The 21,897-nt window shown below is 42.9% G+C and overlaps 1 protein-coding gene across 3 annotated transcripts in view; it reads left to right on the plus strand.

Annotated features, from left to right (window-relative positions):
- Positions 1-21,897, plus strand: part of LOC112217984 (1-phosphatidylinositol 4,5-bisphosphate phosphodiesterase beta-4-like) — a 153,886-nt gene that overhangs the window by 106,037 nt on the left and 25,952 nt on the right. For all 3 annotated transcript variants that reach the window (XM_042300901.1, XM_042300900.1, XM_042300902.1), the window contains 17 exons: positions 797-876; positions 1,169-1,222; positions 1,307-1,388; positions 2,004-2,104; positions 2,807-2,864; positions 5,236-5,344; positions 7,976-8,186; positions 8,273-8,366; positions 8,777-8,856; positions 11,080-11,164; positions 11,333-11,423; positions 11,569-11,664; positions 13,136-13,269; positions 14,269-14,364; positions 14,630-14,771; positions 15,083-15,167; positions 19,320-19,444. In XM_042300901.1, coding sequence (XP_042156835.1) covers positions 797-876; positions 1,169-1,222; positions 1,307-1,388; positions 2,004-2,104; positions 2,807-2,864; positions 5,236-5,344; positions 7,976-8,186; positions 8,273-8,366; positions 8,777-8,856; positions 11,080-11,164; positions 11,333-11,423; positions 11,569-11,664; positions 13,136-13,269; positions 14,269-14,364; positions 14,630-14,771; positions 15,083-15,167; positions 19,320-19,444 — 1,723 coding nt within the window. The remainder of the gene's footprint in view (positions 1-796; positions 877-1,168; positions 1,223-1,306; positions 1,389-2,003; positions 2,105-2,806; positions 2,865-5,235; positions 5,345-7,975; positions 8,187-8,272; positions 8,367-8,776; positions 8,857-11,079; positions 11,165-11,332; positions 11,424-11,568; positions 11,665-13,135; positions 13,270-14,268; positions 14,365-14,629; positions 14,772-15,082; positions 15,168-19,319; positions 19,445-21,897) is intronic.

Genomic DNA, 21,897 nt, shown 5'->3' on the forward strand with positions numbered 1-21,897 from the left:
ATGACTTGTTTGATGTAGTTGTTTTAGTTTGATTCATCATAAGACATGTTGATAGCGAAAACATGAGAGAAAGAGAGATAAAGACAGAGTGATGAAGACAGAGAGATGAAGACAGAGTGATGAAGACAGAGAGATGAAGACGGAGAGATGGAGAGAGCGAGTGAGTGGAAATGGTTAAAAGGGTGTCAGCACTGTAGAAGGCGGAATGCCAAATCATTAATAATAAACTACCTAGAGTGGCCTTCATCAGCCGAGCTTGAAGGTCACACACAGATACACACACACACATGTTCATTCATGCTACCTCATTCTCTTGCTATCTCATATACAGACACACATGTACACACACACCATCTCACACTCTCAGCGGGCTAGTTTCCTTAAGCAGTAGACCTGGAAAGCTGACACAGTTATTCTCATCAACATAACCTGGGAACAATACACACACACACACACGTATCCAACCTCTCCACAACACATTCCCGCCCTTAGACATACACAATCAAACATGCGCGCGCATGCACGTACACACACACACACACACCTTGGATGGAGTGCAGGTGAGAGTCATATATTTGTCTGGAGAAAGAAGAGAAGGAGACCCCTGGTCACAGACAGGGTGGCTGTGTGCCTGCATCGGGCTGTTTAGCTGTGGCTGCTCAGAGATGTAAACAGATACATTGTGAGAGAGGAGAGAACACACATAAACACAGAGAAAAAGATATGCTGTGAGTAAACAAACGGCCAGAGAAGTGTGTGTGTGTGTGTGTGAACCCTTTTGTTTGTTTGTTTTCAGAAGTGGACAGAGGGTTTGAGGTCAGTGATCCACAACTTCAGAGCCAATAACGTCTGTCCTATGACCTGCCTCAAGAAACAGTGAGTATACACACACAAACACACACACACAGTAGTGAACACACACATTAGTAAACACACACACACACACAGTAGTGAACACACACACATTAGTAAACACACACACATTAGTAAACACACACACAAACACAGTAGTAAATGCACACACACACAGACAAACACACACACACACATTCATACAACATTACACACACAGACACAGATACACACACACACACCTCAACCACGTCCGTCCTATGTTCTGCTTCAGGGAACACACACACCTCAACATGTGTTGTGTCCTATTTTTCAGTTGGATGAGGATGTGCTTTCTGACCAATGTGAACGGCAAGATCCCAGTGAGAACGTGAGAGACAGTAACAACATTTATCAGCAGTCATTTGATTGGTGAACTTTGTGATGACAGCTGACTCTCTCCTCTCTGGTTCAGCATCACACGGACGTTTGCATCTGGGAAAACAGAGAAAGGAATCTTTCAGGCTCTGAAGGAACTGGGTCTGCCTAGTGGAAAGGTAACGTGGACGTGTGTGTGCTTGCGTGTGTTCATGGCGTGTTTGTCTGATGTTGTTTATGGTAACTTGCTGTCGTCGGATCTATCATTTAACTAAACACTGAGTATACCAAACATTAGGAACACCTTCCTAATATTGATTTACACCCACCCTTCTCAATTCGTCGGGGCAGGGACTCTACAAGGTGTCGAAAGCGTTCCACAGGGATGCTGGCCCATGTTGACTCCAATGCTTCCCAATGCTTTTTTAGTTGTGTCAAGTTGGCTGGAAGTCCTTTGGGTGGTGGACCATTGTTGATACACACAGGAAACTGTTGAGCATAAACAATTCTGACACTACTACCATACCCCGTTCAAAAGCACTTCAATCTTTTGTCTTGCCCATTCACCCTCTGAATGACACACATACACAATCCATGTCTCAATTGTCTCAAGGCTTAAAAATCTTTCTTTAACCTGTCTCCTCCCCTTCATCTACACTGATTGAAGTGGATTTAACAAGTGACATCAATAAGGGATCACAGCTTTCACCTGGATTCACCTGGTCAGTCTGTCATGGAAAGAGCAGGCGTTCATAATGTTTTGTACACTCAGTGTATAACGTTATCTCCCTCAGAGCGAGGAGATAGAAGACTCAGCCTTCCCCTTTGACATCTTCTATGCCCTGACTCAGAAGATCTGCCCTCGTACTGACATCCAGGAACTCTTCAACAAAATGTGAGTTGTCACTAGCTCTACTCCCCAGACCTCTTTTACTGTACTCTCTACCCTCAATAGCTACTCTGTTCTCCTTCAGCCTACTATAGAAAGCTAACTGCACCCTCAATACTAGTCACATCTAAGTGTGCAGTCAGTGTAGGAGTAACAAGGTCTGAAATCACACAACCCAATTAAGGATGTCTTTTCATCCAGTTTTGCTCACTGGGAAGACATTTACAGTACAATATATACAACATTGTATTGCTATGTATTTTTCCCGGTTGTGATTCTGATAGTAATGAGATATTTAGTAATGGCCGTTTGTTCAACTGTTGTGTTGATAGCTGTAGTGTAGACACTGTATGTGAATGAGGGAGTAGAAGAAGAGTGAGAGAGAACGTGTTGTAAGTATGTTGGTGTTTGGTTGAGAGATCAACATTTATTAAACAGTCTGCAGCTTCTCTACTAATAAACTCTGGGAAACCTAACCCGCTTAAACAGTGACACATTAACACGTTTGTTTTAAACTAACTCAACAGTATGTAAATGTTTGACCTGGTGTGATTTTAACATGTTACAGAAATGTTGATATAAAAATGTAACATGGGAGTGTTCTTCAGTCCCTTTAGAAAAACCTTCTGCTTTCTAGTCACTGACTGACTGGCTGAGAGGGTTTTTAAGAAACATAACATTTTGTTTTTCTAATGAATTCCTTTGCAGCAATGGGGACAAAAGTGATTTTTTAAACGTAGACCAGTTAGTCAGCTTTCTGAATGAAGTAAGCTCTTTATCATTCATTAACTTCTCTGTGTGACTGCTTGACCCCTACCCTCTCACCTGACATGGGGTAGAAGTTGCTCTTAGGCAATGATATAGGATCCGTTTCAGATGACCCTCCTCAAATCCTTAAAGGAACATTTCACCATTTGCGACTTCATATTCGTCATCTCCAGCACCTCCCCGTCATCAACGTGTGAAAATGGCATGTTTCTATGTTCTGTAAAAATGATGTCATTGGAAACACAAATCTTCCTATATATTTGTCACTGTAAACATAGAAACACAAATCTTCCTATATATTTGTCACTGTAAACATAGAAACACAAATCTTCCTATATATTTGTCACTGTAAACATAGAAACACAAATCTTCCTATATATTTGTCACTGTAAACATAGAAACACACCATTTTCACATATGTTGTGGTGGTGCTGGAGATGATGAATATGAAGTTGAAAAATGGGGAACAATTGGGAGATACAATGCAAAACTGATCTTAGATCAGTGTCTGTAGGGGTAACTTCATCCTGCCCCTCTCAGCTGCTTTCCCCCATCCCTGACCTATACTGAACAAAAATATAAACGCAACATGTAAAGTGTTGGTCCCATGTTTCACGAGCTAAAATATTAAGCACAAAAAGCTTTACTTCGGCTCAAATGTTGAGCACAAATTTGTTAACATCCCTGTTAGTGAGCATTCCTCCTTTGCCAAGAAATTCCATCCACCTGACAGGTGTGGCATATCAAGAAGTCGATTAATGTGCCACTCTAAAATGTGCAGTTTTGTCACACAACACAATGCCGCAGATTTATCAAGTTTTGAGGGAGCGTGAAATTGGCATGCTGACTGCAGGAATGTCCAATAGAGCTGTTTCCGGAGAATTTAATGTTAATTTCTCCACCATAAGCTGCCTCCAACATCATTTTAGAGAATTTGTCAGTACGCCCCACTAGCCTCACCACAGACCACGTGTAACCATGCCGGCCCAGGAACTCCACATCCGGTTTCTTCACCTGCTGGATGGTCAGAGACCAGCCACCCAGACAGCTGATGAAACTGAGGAGTATTTCTGTCTGTAATAAAGCCCTTCTGATTGGCTGGGCCTGGCTCCCCAATTTCAGCCAATTGAAATTAATTCATTAGGCCCTAATCTATTTCACATGACTGGGCAGGGCCACAGCTATACTGTAGGCCCTCCCACTTGGGATCCAGGCCCACCCATGGCTGTGGCCCTGCCCAGTCATGTGAAATAGATTAGGGCCTTATGAATTTATATCAATTGACTGATTTACTCAGTAAAATTGTTGAAATTGTTGCATGTTACGTTTATATATTTGTTCCGTATATTTCTCCCCAGCCCCGCCTACTTGTGACTGATTGTGTAACCATGGCAACCTGGGGAGGGAGGGGCTTTCTGTTTGGCCATTTTGTCTGGTTTCTGTCTACTTGCTGACTGCCTGCCTTCAAGTTTCACATTTTTTATTGCCACGTGCACTAGCACAGTGAAATGCATTTCTTGCTTTCTCTTTCCCAACAACACAGTGATCAATATTGGTATCCTATTCACTTTCTTTTGTGCTAGTGGCCTCTGCTTTGGCTGAAAACGTACCTGCTTCTACTTCTATCTACTGTGTGTGAGGCTTTTTCTCTGTGTGCAATGCTGAAGTGAATCCCCATTAGTACAAAGGCTGTGAATGCTACCTGCTATAGTGGCAAGTGGTGTTATGATCCCTGCTGATGTGTGAATCTCTACCCTCTCTGCTTGTGAGACCACACGCGTTCCCTACCTTTGGCTAATACACACCTCCAATACCCACCCCATTGCAGTAGCTCTGTACCAGTAATTGTAGCATTTTGGTTTTCATTTGAACACCCACAAATGAAAGATGTGTTTGTACGGGAGTTAGTACTATATACATTGTCACTGTATCAGTCTAAACTGTTACTCACTGTTGTTTGTCAGCTGTGTGTGTGTTTAGTCTCTTGTTATAATGGTCCCAATCCTAACCTGACTGATGTGTGTAGCAGAGGTGCATGATGAGTAGCCTAACGCTAGCTTGAGACATGAAAGCTGCCGTTAGCTCCAGGAGTTCATTCCTAGGCATTGGTTCAGCAGGCTAAAATAGTCTTGTGCTACCTAGACAAAAACCGAGTTCAAACTCAGTTGGTCACATGACTTGTGCATGTAAAGTTTCTTGAAAGTTTTGCCAAAAGCATACATTAGTGTCCATGGTGGATTTACACAAAGGCTTAAGTTACACAATTCTCAAGTTAGGAATGGGACATATTTCCTTAGTGTGCAGTGACATGCATGTGTACAGTATGTGCTTGTGAGTGAGACGGTGTTGTGTATCATTGCTTTCTCCAGAATCAGCGCGACCCGCGGCTAAACGAGATCCTGTTCCCCTTCTACGACCCGAAACGAGCCATGCAGATCATCGAGAAGTACGAGAGAGACCCAGACCTCAAGAAGAAAGGTGAGAGAGATGGATGTAGAGAGAGACCCAGACCTCAAGAAGAAAGGTGAGAGAGATGGATGTAGAGAGAGACCCAGACCTCAAGAAGAAAGGTGAGAGAGATGGATGTAGAGAGAGACCCAGACCTCAAGAAGAAAGGTGAGAGAGATGGATGTAGAGAGAGACCCAGACCTCAAGAAGAAAGGTGAGAGAGATGGATGTAGAGAGAGACCCAGACCTCAAGAAGAAAGGTGAGAGAGATGGATGTAGAGAGAGACCCAGACCTCAAGAAGAAAGGTGAGAGAGATGGATGTAGAGAGAGACCCAGACCTCAAGAAGAAAGGTGAGAGAGATGGATGTAGAGAGAGACCCAGACCTCAAGAAGAAAGGTGAGAGAGATGGATGTAGAGAGAGACCCAGACCTCAAGAAGAAAGGTGAGAGAGATGGATGTAGAGAGAGACCCAGACCTCAAGAAGAAAGGTGAGAGAGATGGATGTAGAGAGAGACCCAGACCTCAAGAAGAAAGGTGAGAGAGATGGATGTAGAGAGAGATGCAGATGTGAAGAAGAACGATGGGAGTGGATGGAGAAGAGGAGAAAAAGTGAGGATTCTCCAAAGCAAAATGGAATAACTAATCTATGCCTGTTCTGATAAAACCTTTTAGGCATTTAGACTCGGGGGATGCCTTGCTTGGCCACGCCCTCCTTCCTTGCTCCTGCCCTGCCTCTTCCACCAATGCATTTGTTTTTATGGACAGAAAAGAGCAGAAGCTCTGAGCTGTCTGATCAGGCCCATTGTCTATTGTCGTCAACCACAAAAACTTGTCCTGTCTACCCTACCTGCACTCACCTGTTCTGTCTACCCTACCTGCACTCACCTGTTCTGTCTACCCTACCTGCACTCACCTGTTCTGTCTACCCTACCTGCACTCACCTGTTCTGTCTACCCTACCTGCACTCACCTGTTCTGTCTAGTCTGCCTTATTAATTGCTGTTGTCATGTTCTCTTGCATAATTTAACAAGAGTGGCAATAGCAGGATACCCTTGGATTAACAATTACACCTATCTAAACATACTTTACATCGTTTGTGAGATCAGACATAATATCACTATAATCCGAGTGTTAATTTTCAAAAGTTGCTTTCAATTCAGCGCATCTAATTTATAAACATTTCAACTGTATTAAATTATTACTTTTTTTAATTGCATAAAAAATGAACACCCATCTTTCTTCTCTTTCTGGTGATCTAAGTGTCTAGACGGTGTGATAAATCCCAGACGAAGATATAATGGAAAAACAATAAATGTGTTCGAATACCCATACTAACATACAGCTTCGCCTGTCTACCGGAAGTTGATGCTGTTGCTATGCAACAACAAAAGACTAGCGAAACACTTTACGATTTCAGATGTGTTCGTAAATTCAATCTGGAGTACCAGAGCATTGTCAGATTGTCCATTCGTAAATTCAATCTGGAGTACCAGAGCATTGCCAGATTGTCCATTCGTAAATTCAATCTGGAGTACCAGAGCATTGTCAGATTGTCCATTTGTAAATTCAATCTGGAGTACCAGAGCATTGTCAGATTGTCCATTCGTAAATTCAATCTGGAGTACCAGAGTATTGTCAGATTGTCCATTCGTAAATTCAATCTGGAGTACCAGAGCATTGTCAGATTGTCCATTCGTAAATTCAATCTGGAGTACCAGAGTATTGTCAGATTGTCCATTCGTAAATTCAATCTGGAGTACCAGAGTATTGTCAGATTGTCCATTCGTAAATTCAATCTGGAGTACCAGAGCATTGTCAGATTGTCCATTCGTAAATTCAATCTGGAGTACCAGAGTATTGTCAGATTGTACATTCGTAAATTCAATCTGGAGTACCAGAGTATTGTCAGATTGTTCATTCGTAAATTCAGAGCGTTTCGCTCTAGGACACTCTGGCCGAGGAGGAGGGTTGATCCGAGCGTTCTGGCCTCAACGGCAGTCAAGCACCCGGGCTAACTGGCTAACTATTTCCAGACACAAATGAGAGAATAACTCACTAACGCCATTTACTCTCCCAATCAGAGCTGGTTAGGCAGTTTTCATGTTATCCAGAGCGTTGGTGACTGTAACTGTGTTGCTGGCAACAATTGAGTTACTCTTTTTTTGCCAATGTTTAGTAACCCCGGCCATATATTCAACGGGTGTTGTGCATTCGTAAAACCATCAGTTATTCTGCGCTCTGGTACTCAGACGAGAGGGCTCTGAAATCGGAGTAGATGGGCAGAATTAACCATGTCTATTGAGAACTCACAACCACTACACCACTTAGCTAAGAATGACGTGAATAATCAAATCAATTAATATTGGGTAGTTAGTTAGATAGCATATAGTTAATATACTGCCTGCCAAGTTCCATGTATTAGTAGCCAACTAATGTTAGGATGGTAACTAGCTAACATACCGGTACATATTGTAATGCATTACAGTAAAATGAAAGCAATTCATCCATCCAGATTTAAGTGACAAGGGGATTTTTCACCCCTCAAACACAGGAAATAGATGGCTGAAAAAGACAGATCTTCAGCTGGTTCAGGTCATTTATGTCACATTTAGCAGACCCCCTTACACACTCTCCATCTCCCCCTCCTCCTCTCCCCCAGGCCGTATGTCCAGCGATGGCTTCTGCAGGTACCTGATGTCAGATGAGAATGCCCCGGTGTTCCTGGACTGTCTGGAGCTGTACCAGGACATGGAACAGCCGCTGGCCCACTACTTCATCGCCTCCTCCCACAACACCTACCTGACCGGGAGGCAGTTTGGAGGAAAGTCCTCTGTGGAGATGTACAGACAGGTTCTGCTCTCCGGCTGCAGGTAGGTAGGGGAGGGTGGGGGCGGGGGGGTTGTGTGTGTGTGTTTATATACAGTATGTAAACTGTTTTGTATGTGTATGATGTCAGGTGTGTAGAACTGGACTGCTGGGATGGAAAAGGAGAAGACCAGGAGCCTATCATCACTCATGGCAAGGCCATGTGTACTGACATCCTCTTTAAGGTACACACACACTCACACACACACAAAACACTCTTTTACTCATTCAGATTTGTCTGATCATTCACACAACTTTTGTATAAATTACATATGTTAAGTCTACCCTCTTGTGTTCATGAATTGATACGGCATCTAATTGAGACCTGCAGATCCATTTGAATTTACTGTTATTGATCAGACACAGATCAGAGACTTATAGCAAGTGATATATAATGGATTCAATGTGATATATAATGGATTCAATGTGATATATAATGGATTCAATGTGATATATAATGGATTCAATGTGATATATAATGGATTCAATGTGATATATAATGGATTCAATGTGATATATAATGGATTCAATGTGATATATAACGGTTCTAACATCTAACATCAATCCCCATGTTGTTGTTTACCCCCTCAAACAGGATGTGATCTCAGCCATCAGAGAAACAGCCTTTGTGACATCTGAGTATCCTGTGATCCTGTCATTTGAAAACCACTGCAGGTAGAATTTCTAGTGCTGAGCGATTAGTGCTTTTTGAGGTTGGTTTGGTTTCGGTTCGATTATGAAAAAATAATAACGGTTATTTGGGTTGAAGGCTGTAACAACACAGAATAAAACAAGTAATACATGTCCCATGATGGTAGACAAGCCCATTACTGCTTATTACTTATTAACCATCATTTATTCACATGACCTTACTTTAATGAAACATTTTAGTTGTGCATATTACATTAGTTTAATTTAATGACGTTGTTATTTCATGTCATCATCTCATCTCTATGGAGCTTCTGCCTATGCTGTCTGACAAAATCACTATTTTGTAGTTCAAAGTAAATAAGGCATACATCTATGATGGTATATTCAGGTAGAGATACCTCATGAAGCAACAGCTTCTCTGTATATCCATTGTGCGTTCTTCAGTCTCTTCTAGATAAACATTGCGCATTGACTTCACAGAAAAAACGGAATTAAATGGGATTCAAATAATTGAACCGACATCAGCCAATTAGTTGTTTAAAAATGATGAACTGAAATGTCAGCTAATCACAGCACTAAGGATTTCACAATGATCCAGAATGTTTATAAACATATTATACATGACAATATTATTTATTCCATTATGTCCGATTGAATTACATGTAACAGTGTAACTATTATGAATTTGTAATATAATGACAATTTTTTTTGGGGGGGGGGAAATGGAACTAACACTCACACTTTTCTTACAAGCTCTGACTTTGCTGATAACTACAGTAACAGTCAAATGTTTGGACACGCCGACTAATTCCAGTGGTTTTCTTTAGTTTTACTATTTTCTACATTGTAGAATAAGAGTGAAGACATCAAAACTATGAAATAACACATATGGAATCATGAAGCCACCAAATAGATTTGATATTTGAGATTCTTCAAAGTAGCCACCCTTTGCCTTGATGACTGTTTTGCACACTCTTGGCATTCTCTCAACCAGCTTCATGACGTAGTCACCTGGAATGCATTTCAATTAACAGGTGTGCCTTCTTAAAAGTTAATTTGTGGAATATCTTTCCTTCTTAATGCGTTTGAGACAATCAGTTGTGTTGTGACAAGGTAGGGTGGTATAGAGAAGATAGCCATATTTGGTAAAAGACCAAGTCCATATTATGGCAAGAACAGCTCAAATAAGCAAAGAGAAACAACAGTCCATCATTACTTTAAGACATGAAGGTCAGTCAATACGGAAAATGTCAAGAACTTTGAACGTTTCTTCAAGTGCAGTCGCAAAAACCATCAAGCGCTATGATGAAGCTGGCTTTCATGAGGACCGCGACAGGAAAAGAATACCCAGAGTTACCTCTGCCGCAGAGAATAAGTTCATTAGAGTTACAAGCCTCAGAAATCGGCAATTAACTGCACCTCAGATTGCACAAGTAACAGACACATCTCAATATCAACTGTTCAGAGGAGACTGTGTGAAATCAGGCCTTCATGGTCAAATTGCTACAAAGAAACCACTACTAAAGGACACCAATTATTAGAAGAGTCTTGCTTGTGCCAACACCAGAAATGGACATGAGATCGGTTGAAATGTGTCCTTTGGTCTGGAGTCCATATTGGAGATTTTTGGTTCCAACCGCCGTGTCTTTGTGAGACGCGGTGTGGGTGAACAGATGATCTCCTCATGTGTATTTCCCACCGTAAAGCACGGAGGAGGAGGTGTTATGGTGTGGGGGTGCTTTGCTGGTGACATTGTCTGTGATTTATTTAGAATTCAAGGCACACTTAACCAGCTTGTCTACCAAAGCATTCTGCAGTGATACACCATCCCTTCTGGTTTTCGCTTAGTGGAATAATAGGACAATGGACAATGACCAAAAACAAACCTCCAGGCTGTGTAAGGGCTATTTGACAAATTGAGATGGTTTGGGATGAGTTCGACCGCAGAGTGAAGGAAAAGCAGCCAACAAGTGCTCAGCATATGTGGGAACTCCTTCAAGACCGTTGGAAAAGCATTCCAGGTGAAGCTGGTTGAGGGAATGCCAAGTGTGTGGAACGCTGTCATCAAGGCAATATATTTTTATTTGTTTAACACTTTTTAGTCACTATATGATTCCATATCTGTTATTTTGTAGTTTTGATGTCTTCACTATTATTCTACAATGTAGAAAATAGTAAAATAAAGAAAAACTCTTCAATGAGTAGGTGTGTCCAAACTTTTGACTGGTTTGATCCTGTGTGTTTTAGTAAACCCCAGCAGTACAAGATGGCTCGGTACTGTGAGGAGATCTTTGGAGACTACCTACTGAGGCATCCTCTCGAGGGATACACTGTGAGCCATCTACCTGCTACCACACTATACCTGTCTTTCTCCTTTCTACGGTGTCTATCTGTACCGTGTCAGATAGTTCATCATGGTTGAACATAATAAACGATATGTACAATACTGTAAATGTCTCCTTCCATTTTGTAAAAAAGGAACGTTTGTTGTTGTTGCCAGGTTGAAGCGGGTCGTCCCTTGCCTTCTCCCATCGACCTCAAACGCAAAATCCTCATCAAAAACAAACGCTTGAAACCTGAGGTGGAACAGAGTACGTATACAGTGACCGTCAACTTTATGCAAGAATAGTTTTGTATCTGCAGTTACAGATGTTGCTACTGCTGGACTGTTCTCTCACTCTGTATGATGGCTTTGTTGACTACACTATGTTGACTTGTGTTGTTGTTGTTCTACAGAGCAGTTAGAGTCCTTTAAGAAGCACATGGAGGCTGGAGAGACCAACACACCAGCTATCTTACTGGGAGCAGAGACAGAGGAAGATGTGGAGAATGGTGAGCGTGTGTGTGTGTGTGTGTGTGTGTGTGTGTGTGTGTGTGTGTGTACACGAGGGTTCTTCTTTTCCTTCTTGTTCTGGTGTGTAGTCACTTTGGAGACTGAGATATTCACGCACTTTGTATCAGTTCACTAGAGGATGTGTGTGTCTTTGTGACCATGTGTGTGTGTTGGAAGGGTAACTGTGTGCGTTGGAGGGTAACTGTGTGTGTTGGAGGGTAACTGTGTGTGTTGGAAGGGTAACTGTGTGCGTTGGAGGGTAACTGTGTGTGTTGGAGGGTAACTGTGTGTTGGAGGGTAACTGTGTGTGTTGGAGGGTAACTGTGTGTGTTGGAGGGTAACTGTGTGTTGGAGGGTAACTGTGTGTGTTGGAGGGTAACTGTGTGTGTTGGAGGGTAACTGTGTGCGTTGGAGGGTAACTGTGTGCGTTGGAGGGTAACTGTGTGCGTTGGAGGGTAACTGTGTGCGTTGGAGGGTAACTGTGTGTGTTGGAGGGTAACTGTGTGCGTTGGAGGGTAACTGTGTGTGTTGGAAGGGTAACTGTGTGCGTTGGAGGGTAACTGTGTGTGTTGGAGGGTAACTGTGTGTGTTGGAGGGTAACTGTGTGTTGGAGGGTAACTGTGTGTGTTGGAGGGTAACTGTGTGTTGGAGGGTAACTGTGTGTTGGAGGGTAACTGTGTGCATTGGAGGGTAACTGTGTGCGTTGGAGGGTAACTGTGTGCGTTGGAGGGTAACTGTGTGCGTTGGAGGGTAACTGTGTGCGTTGGAGGGTAACTGTGTGTGTTGGAGGGTAACTGTGTGTGTTGGATAGTAACTGTGTGTGTTGGAGGGTTGGAGGGTAACTGTGTGTGTTGGAGGGTAACTGTGTGCGTTGGAGGGTAACTGTGTGCGTTGGAGGGTAACTGTGTGCGTTGGAGGGTAACTGTGTGCGTTGGAGGGTAACTGTGTGCGTTGGAGGGTAACTGTGTGCGTTGGAGGGTAACTGTGTGCGTTGGAGGGTAACTGTGTGTTGGAGGGTAACTGTGTGCGTTGGAGGGTAACTGTGTGCTGTTGGAGGGTAACTGTGTGCGTTGGAGGGTAACTGTGTGTGTTGGAGGGTAACTGTGTGTTGGAGGGTAACTGTGTGCGTTGGAGGGTAACTGTGTGCGTTGGAGGGTAACTGTGTGCGTTGGAGGGTAACTGTGTGTGTTGGAGGGTAACTGTGTGTGTTGGAGGGTAACTGTGTGTGTTGGAGGGTAACTGTGTGTGTTGGAGGGTAACTGTGTGTGTTGGAGGGTAACTATGTGCGTTGGAGGGTAACTGTGTGCGTTGGAGGTAACTGTGTGCGTTGGAGGGTAACTGTCTGTGTTGGAGGGTAACTGTGTGCGTTGGAGGGTAACTGTGTGCGTTGGAGGGTAACTGTGTGCGTTGGAGGGTAACTATGTGCGTTGGAGGGTAACTGTGTGTGTTGGAGGGTAACTGTGTGTGTAGCTCTAGGTGATGTGAAGGAGGTGAACCCTGACTTGAAGATCAGTACATCAGAGGAGCCTAGTGAAGACAACAGCCTCAGCACCAGTGTCAGTGTGAAGAAAGAAGGAGAGGAGAGGGACAACAGCATCAAAAAGGTATACATTTTCAGAATGGAATTTGTGTTTTTAGGTAAGACTTGGGCTTTATTTGATCAAACCTAAGTTGAACATGATTTGGAAAGGCCCACACATGTCTATATAAGGTCCCACAATTGACAGTGCATGTCAGAGTGAAAACCAAGCCATGAGGTCGAAGGAGTTGTCACTAGAACTCTGAGACAGGATTGTGACAAGGCACAGATCTGGGGAAGGGTACCAAAAAATTCCTGCAGCATTGAAGATCCCCAAGAACACAGTGGCTTTCACCATTCTTAAATGGAAGATGTTTGGAACCATCAAGACTCTTCCTAGAGCTGGCCACCTGGCCAAACTGAGCAATTGGGGGAGAAGGGCCTTGTTCAGGGAGGTGACCAAGAACCTGATGGGAGAACCTTCCAGAAGGACAACCACCCCTGCAGCATTCCACCAATCAGGCCTTTATGGTAGAGTTCCCAGACAGCAGCCACTTCTCAGTAAAAGGCACATGACAGCCTGCTTGGAGTTTGCCAAAATGCACCTAAAGGCCTTGGACCGTGAGAAACAAGATTCTCTGGTCTGATGAAACCAAGATTAAACTCTTTGGCCTGAATACCAAATGTCACATCTGGAGGAAACATGGCACCATCCCAACGTGGTGGCAGCATCATGCTGTGGAAGGGACTGGGAGACTCGTCCGGATCGATGGAAAGATGAACGGAGTAAAGTACAGAGAGATCCTTGATGAAAACCTGCTCAGGACCTCAGACTGGGGCAAATGTTCACCTTCCAACAGGTCAACGACCCTAAGCACATAGCCAAGACAACGCAGGACTGGCTTTGGGACAAGTCAACAATTGAATCCATTTTAGAATAAGTCTGTAACGTAACAATGTGGAAAAAGTCAAGGAGTCTGAATACTTTCCAAATGCATTGTAAACGGGTGACCTGCTGTTTCATCCGATCAGCATCCAGGACCCAAACTACCCCGTTTATAATGAACTATTGTTGTGTGTTCAGGTTGTGGAGGAGGATCCAACAGAGATGTCTGAGGCCACAGAAGCTACAGACACCACAGACATCTCAGAGGCTTCTGAGGATAACAACATCAAGAAGGTATGGGAGTTGGTTCAGCTGCTCTTTCTCTCTTTACTGGTCACAAACTATCCTTTTCTCTCCCTACTGTTGAGTGTGTTTTTCTCTAAGCTCTAGCCAGTGTAAAGCTCTTTCTCTGGTCATTTATATATTGATAATGAGAGTGTTCCTAACTGACTTGGATGTGCTTTATAACTACTGTATCTCTGTGTGTATAGTGTGGAGACTGGAAGACAACAGAGATGTGTGAGTGTAAAACAACAGTGTGTTTTCTGCTCCTGTGTAGACTGGCGAGACGACGGATGACGAGGAGGCTCTGATAGCCTCGTACACATATGTAGGAGCCACCACCAACATCCACCCCTACCTCTCTGCCATGGTCAACTACGCACAGCCAGTCAAGTTCCAGAGCTTCGACGTCGCAGAAGGTAATATTCAACAGTAATGCTAAATGAACTGATTGAGTGAGTGTTAAGTTACGGTGATTGTTAAACTTCTAGAACTTGTACTGCCAAATGAAGCTGGTTCAGATGATTTAGTTACTTGAGCTGTCATGGTGCAACATCAAAGTTGTGGGTTGTAATGGTACACTTCTAGATGTGTCAGTTACATTAGTCAGATGCGCTCTCTCTTCTCTCTTTTATTCTTTCTTTCTTTCTCTCTCTCTCTCTCTCTCTCTCTCTTCCTCTTTCTTATTCTCTCTCTCCCATTTTAACTCTACTGTCTCTTCTCTCCCCAGAGAGGAACATCCACCACAACATGTCGTCATTTAATGAGTCAGTGGGTCTGGGTTATCTAAAGACCAACGCCATCGAGTTTGTCAAGTATCCTTTGGTCGAGTGTCCACACTCACACAGCATGTAAATGCACACAGACAACATAGACACGATAAACACAGTAATTCATGACCTGTGAAGTAGTCAAGATGAGTCCATAGTCCTTTATGTTACTTTTCTTCTTAATGAATTACGGCATCAAAAGTGACTGACTCCCTAGATTTTCTAGACGGCAACAGAACCAATATCCATAGTGAGTCCCTTGGACCTTTTTATCCATGCCATACTTAGTGCAAAACCACGCCCACGGGTAACCTAGCAACATTCAAAGCCGAGCTGATTGGTCAAGAGTTCGGACGTTCCCTGTGACAAAGTAAATGTGTGTGAGAGAGGAAGAATGCTAGAGAGGGAATCCCCTCAGAGTGACATCATTTGAGTGATTTGGCATCATTTGAGTGATTTGGAGGTGTACCTGTGGATGTATTTCAGGGCCTACCTTCAAACTCAGTGCCTCTTTGCTTGACATCATGGGAAAATCTAAAAATTGTAGACCTCCACAAGTCTGGTTCATCCTTGGGAGCAATTTCCAAACACCTGAAGGTACCACGTTCATCTGTACAAACAATAGTACGCTAGTATAAACCCCATTGGACCACGCAGCTGTCATACCGCTCACGAAGGCGATGCTTTCTGTTTCCTAGAGATGAACGTACTTTGGTGCGAAAAGTGCAAATCAATCCCAGAACAACAGCAAAGGACCTTGTGAAGATGCTGGAGGAAACATGTACAAAAGTATCTATACCCACAGTAAAACAAGTCCTATATCAACATAACCTGAAAGGCCGCTCAGCTAGGAAGACGCCACTGCTCCAAAACCGCCATAAAAAAACAGACTACGGTTTACAACTGCACATGGGGACAAAGATCGTACTTTTTGGAGAAATGTCCTCTGGTCTGATGAAACAGAAATAGAACTGTTTGGCCATAATGACCATCGTTATGTTTTGAGGAAAAAGGGGGAGGCTTGCAAGCCGAAGAACACCATCCCAACCGTGAAGCACTGGGTGGCAGCATCATGTTGTGGGGGTGCTTTGCTGCAGGAGGGACTGGTGCACTTCACAAAATAGATGGCAACATGAGGAAGGAAAATGATGTGGATATATTGAAGCAACATCTCAAGACATCAGTCAGGAAGTTAAAGCTTGGTCGCAAATGGGTCTTTCAAATGGAAATTGACCCCAAGCATATTTCCAAAGTTGTGGCAAAATGGCTTAAGGACAACAAAGTCAAGGTATAGGAGTGGCCATCACAAAGCCCTGACCTCAATCCTATAGAACATTTGTGGGCAGAACGGAAAAAGTGTGTGCGAGCAAGGAGGCCTACAAACCTGACTCCGTTACACCATCTCTGTCAGGAGGAATGGGCCAAAATTCACCCAACTTATTGTGGGAAGCTTGTGGAAGGCTACCGGAAACGTTTGACCCAATTTAAATAATTTAAAGGCAATGCTACCAAATACTAATTGTGTATGTAAAGTGTATGTAAACTTCTGACCCACTGGGAATGTGATGAAAGAAATAAAGCCTGAAATAAATCATTCTCTCTACTATTATTCTGACATTTCACATTCTTAAAATTAAGTGGTGATCATAACTGGGCGGCAGGGTAGCCTAGTGGTTAGAGCGTTGGACTAGTAACCGGAAGGTTGCAAGTTCAAACCCCCGAGCTGACAAGGTACAAATCTGTCGTTCTGCCCCTGAACAGGCAGTTAACCCACTGTTCCTAGGCCGTCATTGAAAATAAGAATTTGTTCTTAACTGACTTGCCTAGTTAAATAAAGGTAAAAATAACTGACCTAAGACAGAGATTTTTTACTAGGATTAAATGTCAGGAATTGTGAAAAACTGATTTTTCTGACTTCAACTGTAGCAGTACACTTGATACAGGACCAGTCAGAAGTTTGGACACACCTACTTTCAAGGGTTTTTCTTTATTATTATACATTGTAGAATAACTATGTGGATGTAGTTACCAAAAAAGTGGTAAACAATTCAAAATATATTTATATTTGAGATTCTTCAAAGTAGCCACCCTATGCCTTGATGAAAGCGTTGCACACTTGGCATTCTCTCAACCATCTTCACCTGGAATGCTTTTTCAACCGTCTTGAAGGAGTTCCCACATATGCTGAGCACTTATTGGCTGCTTTTGCTTCACTCTGCGGTCCAACTCATCCCAAACTATCTCAACTGGTACTGTAATTCACAGATGACTCACCTCCAAAAACAATGCAACTATCCATGAAGTCGATGCTATTCATCTGGTCAGTCATGCTGACTGCAATCACTCACTAAAAAGCTACATAGTTTAATGCAACTTTATATTCAGATTTGGGAAAATACCAAAAAGGTATTGGTGGCAATGTTTTGTTTTGGTGGTGATTAGAGGTCGACCGATTATGATTTTCGACACCGATACCGATTATTGGAGGACCAAAAAAGCCGATACCGATTAATCGGCCGATTTTTATTTATTTATTTGTAATAATGACAATTACAACAATTCTGAATGAACACTTATTTCAACTTAATACAATACATCAATAAAGTCAATTTAGCCTCAAGTAAATAATGAAACATGTTAAATTTGGTTTAAATAATGCAAAAACAAAGTGTTGGAGAAAGTAAAAGTGCAATATTTGCTATGTAAGAAAGCTAACGTTTAAGTTCCTTGCTCAGAACATGAGAACATATGAAAGCTGGTGGTTCCTTTTAACATGAGTCTTCAATATTCCCAGGTAAGAAGTTTTAGGTTGTAGTTACTATAGGAATTATAGGACTATTTCCCTCTATACCATTTGGATTTCATTAACCTTTGACTATTGGATGTTCTTATAGGCACTTTAGTATTGCCAGTGTAACAGTATAGCTTCCGTCCCTCTCCTCGCTCCTCCTTTCGAACCAGCAACACAACGACAACAGCCACCATCGAAGCAACCCATGCAAGGGGAACACTACTAGAAGGCTCAGAGCGAGTGACGTTTGAAACGCTGTTAGCAGTCTTCATTTCACAAAAGCACAAAGGTGCTGTTTGAATGAATGTTTACGTGCCTGCTTCTGCCAACCGCTCAGTCAGATACTTAGATACTTGTAGGCTAAGTCAGTTATTAGATAATATCTAGTTGTAGTTAACTAGTGATTATGATTGATTGTTTTTAAGTTTAATGCTAGCTAGCAACTTACCTTGGCTTACTGCATTTGCGTAACGGCAGTCTTCTTGTGGAGTGCAACGAGAGAGAGGCAGGTCGTTATTGTGTTGGACGAGTTAGCTGTAAGGTTGCAAGTTTGGATCCCCCGAGCTGACAAGGTGAAAATCTGTCCTTCTACCCCTGAACAGGCAGTTAACCCACCCTTCCTAGGACGTCATTGAACATATGAATGTGTTCTTAACTGACTTGCCTAGTTAAATAAAGGTATAAAAAAAAGAAATTGGGCAAATCGGCGCCCAAAAATACATATTTTCGATTGTTATGAAAACTTGAAATCGTCCCTAATTAATCGGCCATTCCGATTAATCGGTCGACCTCTAGTGGTGATTCTGTCTCTTGGGTTCTCCCTTCTCTCGTGCGCCTCTACTTCTCAAAAAGGGAACAATTGAACTCTGAATGTTGCTAGGTTTCTAGTAGGCGCAGTTTTGCACCAAGTTTGGCGTGGAAAAAAGCACGCCCCCTGGACCAGAATTGACCGAGTTGCAACAGTTGTAACTTTGCAGTTTTAGGTCACCCAGATATGAGCCCATGATAGGGCTGGACTCTGCTGGATACTAGATGTTGTTTGTTTACAGTATCCATCTGTGGAAAACTGCCCTAGTTCCTCTGGGAGAGATCGAAGTGCCTTTGGAATGGGGAACACACACACATTCCAGTGGGAATGCAGGACACAAGCTGTTCCCTTCTAAAAATAGGTCTGCGGCCCGTTCGACTCGCTACACAAACACAGACAAACACACCACTGTTTCAACTTCCAGACCTCAGGTGCTGTACCATGTAATCCTACTGATCAAACATCATACCTACATACACCACACACATGCACGCATAGACACACACAACTTCCACATGTATGTACACACGAACAGGCGCACACACACACCCTTTCCCTCCCTCTGTCCCTGTGTTAAGTCCTGAATGTTGGCGTCCAGCTACAACAAGCGTCAGATGAGTCGGATCTATCCTAAAGGAGGCAGGGTGGACTCCAGTAATTACATGCCTCAGATCTTCTGGAACGCAGGCTGCCAGATGGTCTCCCTTAACTACCAGACCCCAGGTACTGTACTGTACTGGAACATGTTAATCAAACTGCACATACAGGCTCATACATAGATTCACATGACACACACACCTCACGTAGCACTATACCACTGTTTCTCTGTAACTCTCCCGTCTGAGGGTTGAGGGATTGAACACACACATACCTCACGTAGCACTATACCACTGTTTCTCTGTAACTCTCCCATCTGAGGGTTGAGGGATTGAACACACACACACCTCACGTAGCACTATACCACTGTTTCTCTGTAACTCTCCCGTCTGAGGGTTGAGGGATTGAACACACACACACCTCACGTAGCACTATACCACTGTTTCTCTGTAACTCTCCCGTCTGAGGGTTGAGGGATTGAACACACACACACCTCACGTAGCACTATACCACTGTTTCTCTGTAACTCTCCCGTCTGAGGGTTGAGGGATTGAACACACACACGTGCAATTATAGATTCACATGCGACACACACACACACACACACACACACATGGAAAGATTCACATGCGACACACACCACACAAACATATGGATGGATTCACATGCGACACACATACACTAATAGATTCACATGCGACACACATACACTAATAGATTCACATGCAACACACATACACTAATAGATTCACATGCGACACACATACACTAATAGATTCACATGCGACACACACACACACACACACTAATAGATTCACATGCGACACACACACACACACACACACACACACACACACATGGAAAGATTCACATGCGACACACATACACTAATAGATTCACATGCGACACACACACACACTAATAGATTCACATGCGACACACACACACACACACACTAATAGATTCACATGCGACACACACACACACACACTAATAGATTCACATGCGACACACATACACTAATAGATTCACATGCGACACACACACACTAATAGATTCACATGCGACACACACACACACTAATAGATTCACATGCACACACACACATACACTAATAGATTCACATGCACACACACACACACACTAATAGATTCACATGCGACACACACACACACACACTAATAGATTCACATGCGACACACATACACTAATAGATTCACATGCACACACACACACTAATAGATTCACATGCGACACACACACACACTAATAGATTCACATGCGACACACACATACACTAATAGATTCACATGCGACACACACACACACTAATAGATTCACATGCGACACACACACACACTAATAGATTCACATGCGACACACACACACACACACTAATAGATTCACATGCGACACACACACACACACACTAATAGATTCACATGCGACACACACACACGATTCACACACACACACACACTAATAGATTCACATGCGACACACACATACACTAATAGATTCACATGCGACACACACACACACTAATAGATTCACATGCGACACACACACACACACACTAATAGATTCACATAGATTCGACACACACACACACACACTAATAGATTCACATGACACACACACACACTAATAGACACACACACACACACACACACTAATAGATTCACATGCGACACACACACACTAATAGATTCACATGCGACACACACATACACTAATAGATTCACATGCGATTCACACACACACACACTAATAGATTCACATGCGACACACACACACACTAATAGATTCACATGCGACACACACACACACTAATAGATTCACATGCGACACACACACACACACACTAATAGATTCACATGCGATTCACACACACACACACACTAATAGATTCACATGCGACACACACACACTAATAGATTCACATGCGACACACACACACACTAATAGATTCACACACACTAATAGATTCACACACACACACACACACTAATAGATTCACATGCGACACACACACACACTAATAGATTCACATGCGACACACACACACACACTAATAGATTCACATGCGACACACACACACACTAATAGATTCACATGCGACACACACACACACTAATAGATTCACATGCGACACACACATACACTAATAGATTCACACACGACACACACATACACTAATAGATTCACATGCGACACACACACACACTAATAGATTCACATGCGACACACACACACACTAATAGATTCACATGCGACACACACACACACTAATAGATTCACATGACGACACACACATACACTAATAGATTCACATAGATTCACGACACACACACACACTAATAGATTCACATGCGACACACACACACACACTAATAGATTCACATGCGACACACACACACACTAATAGATTCACAGATTCACACTAATAGACACACACATACACTAATAGATTCACATGCGACACACACACACACACACTAATAGATTCACATGCGACACACACACACACACACTAATAGATTCACATGCGACACACACACATACACACTAATAGATTC

Source organism: Oncorhynchus tshawytscha, linkage group LG18, assembly GCF_018296145.1.
Source record: "Oncorhynchus tshawytscha isolate Ot180627B linkage group LG18, Otsh_v2.0, whole genome shotgun sequence".
Lineage (NCBI taxonomy): Eukaryota > Metazoa > Chordata > Actinopteri > Salmoniformes > Salmonidae > Oncorhynchus > Oncorhynchus tshawytscha.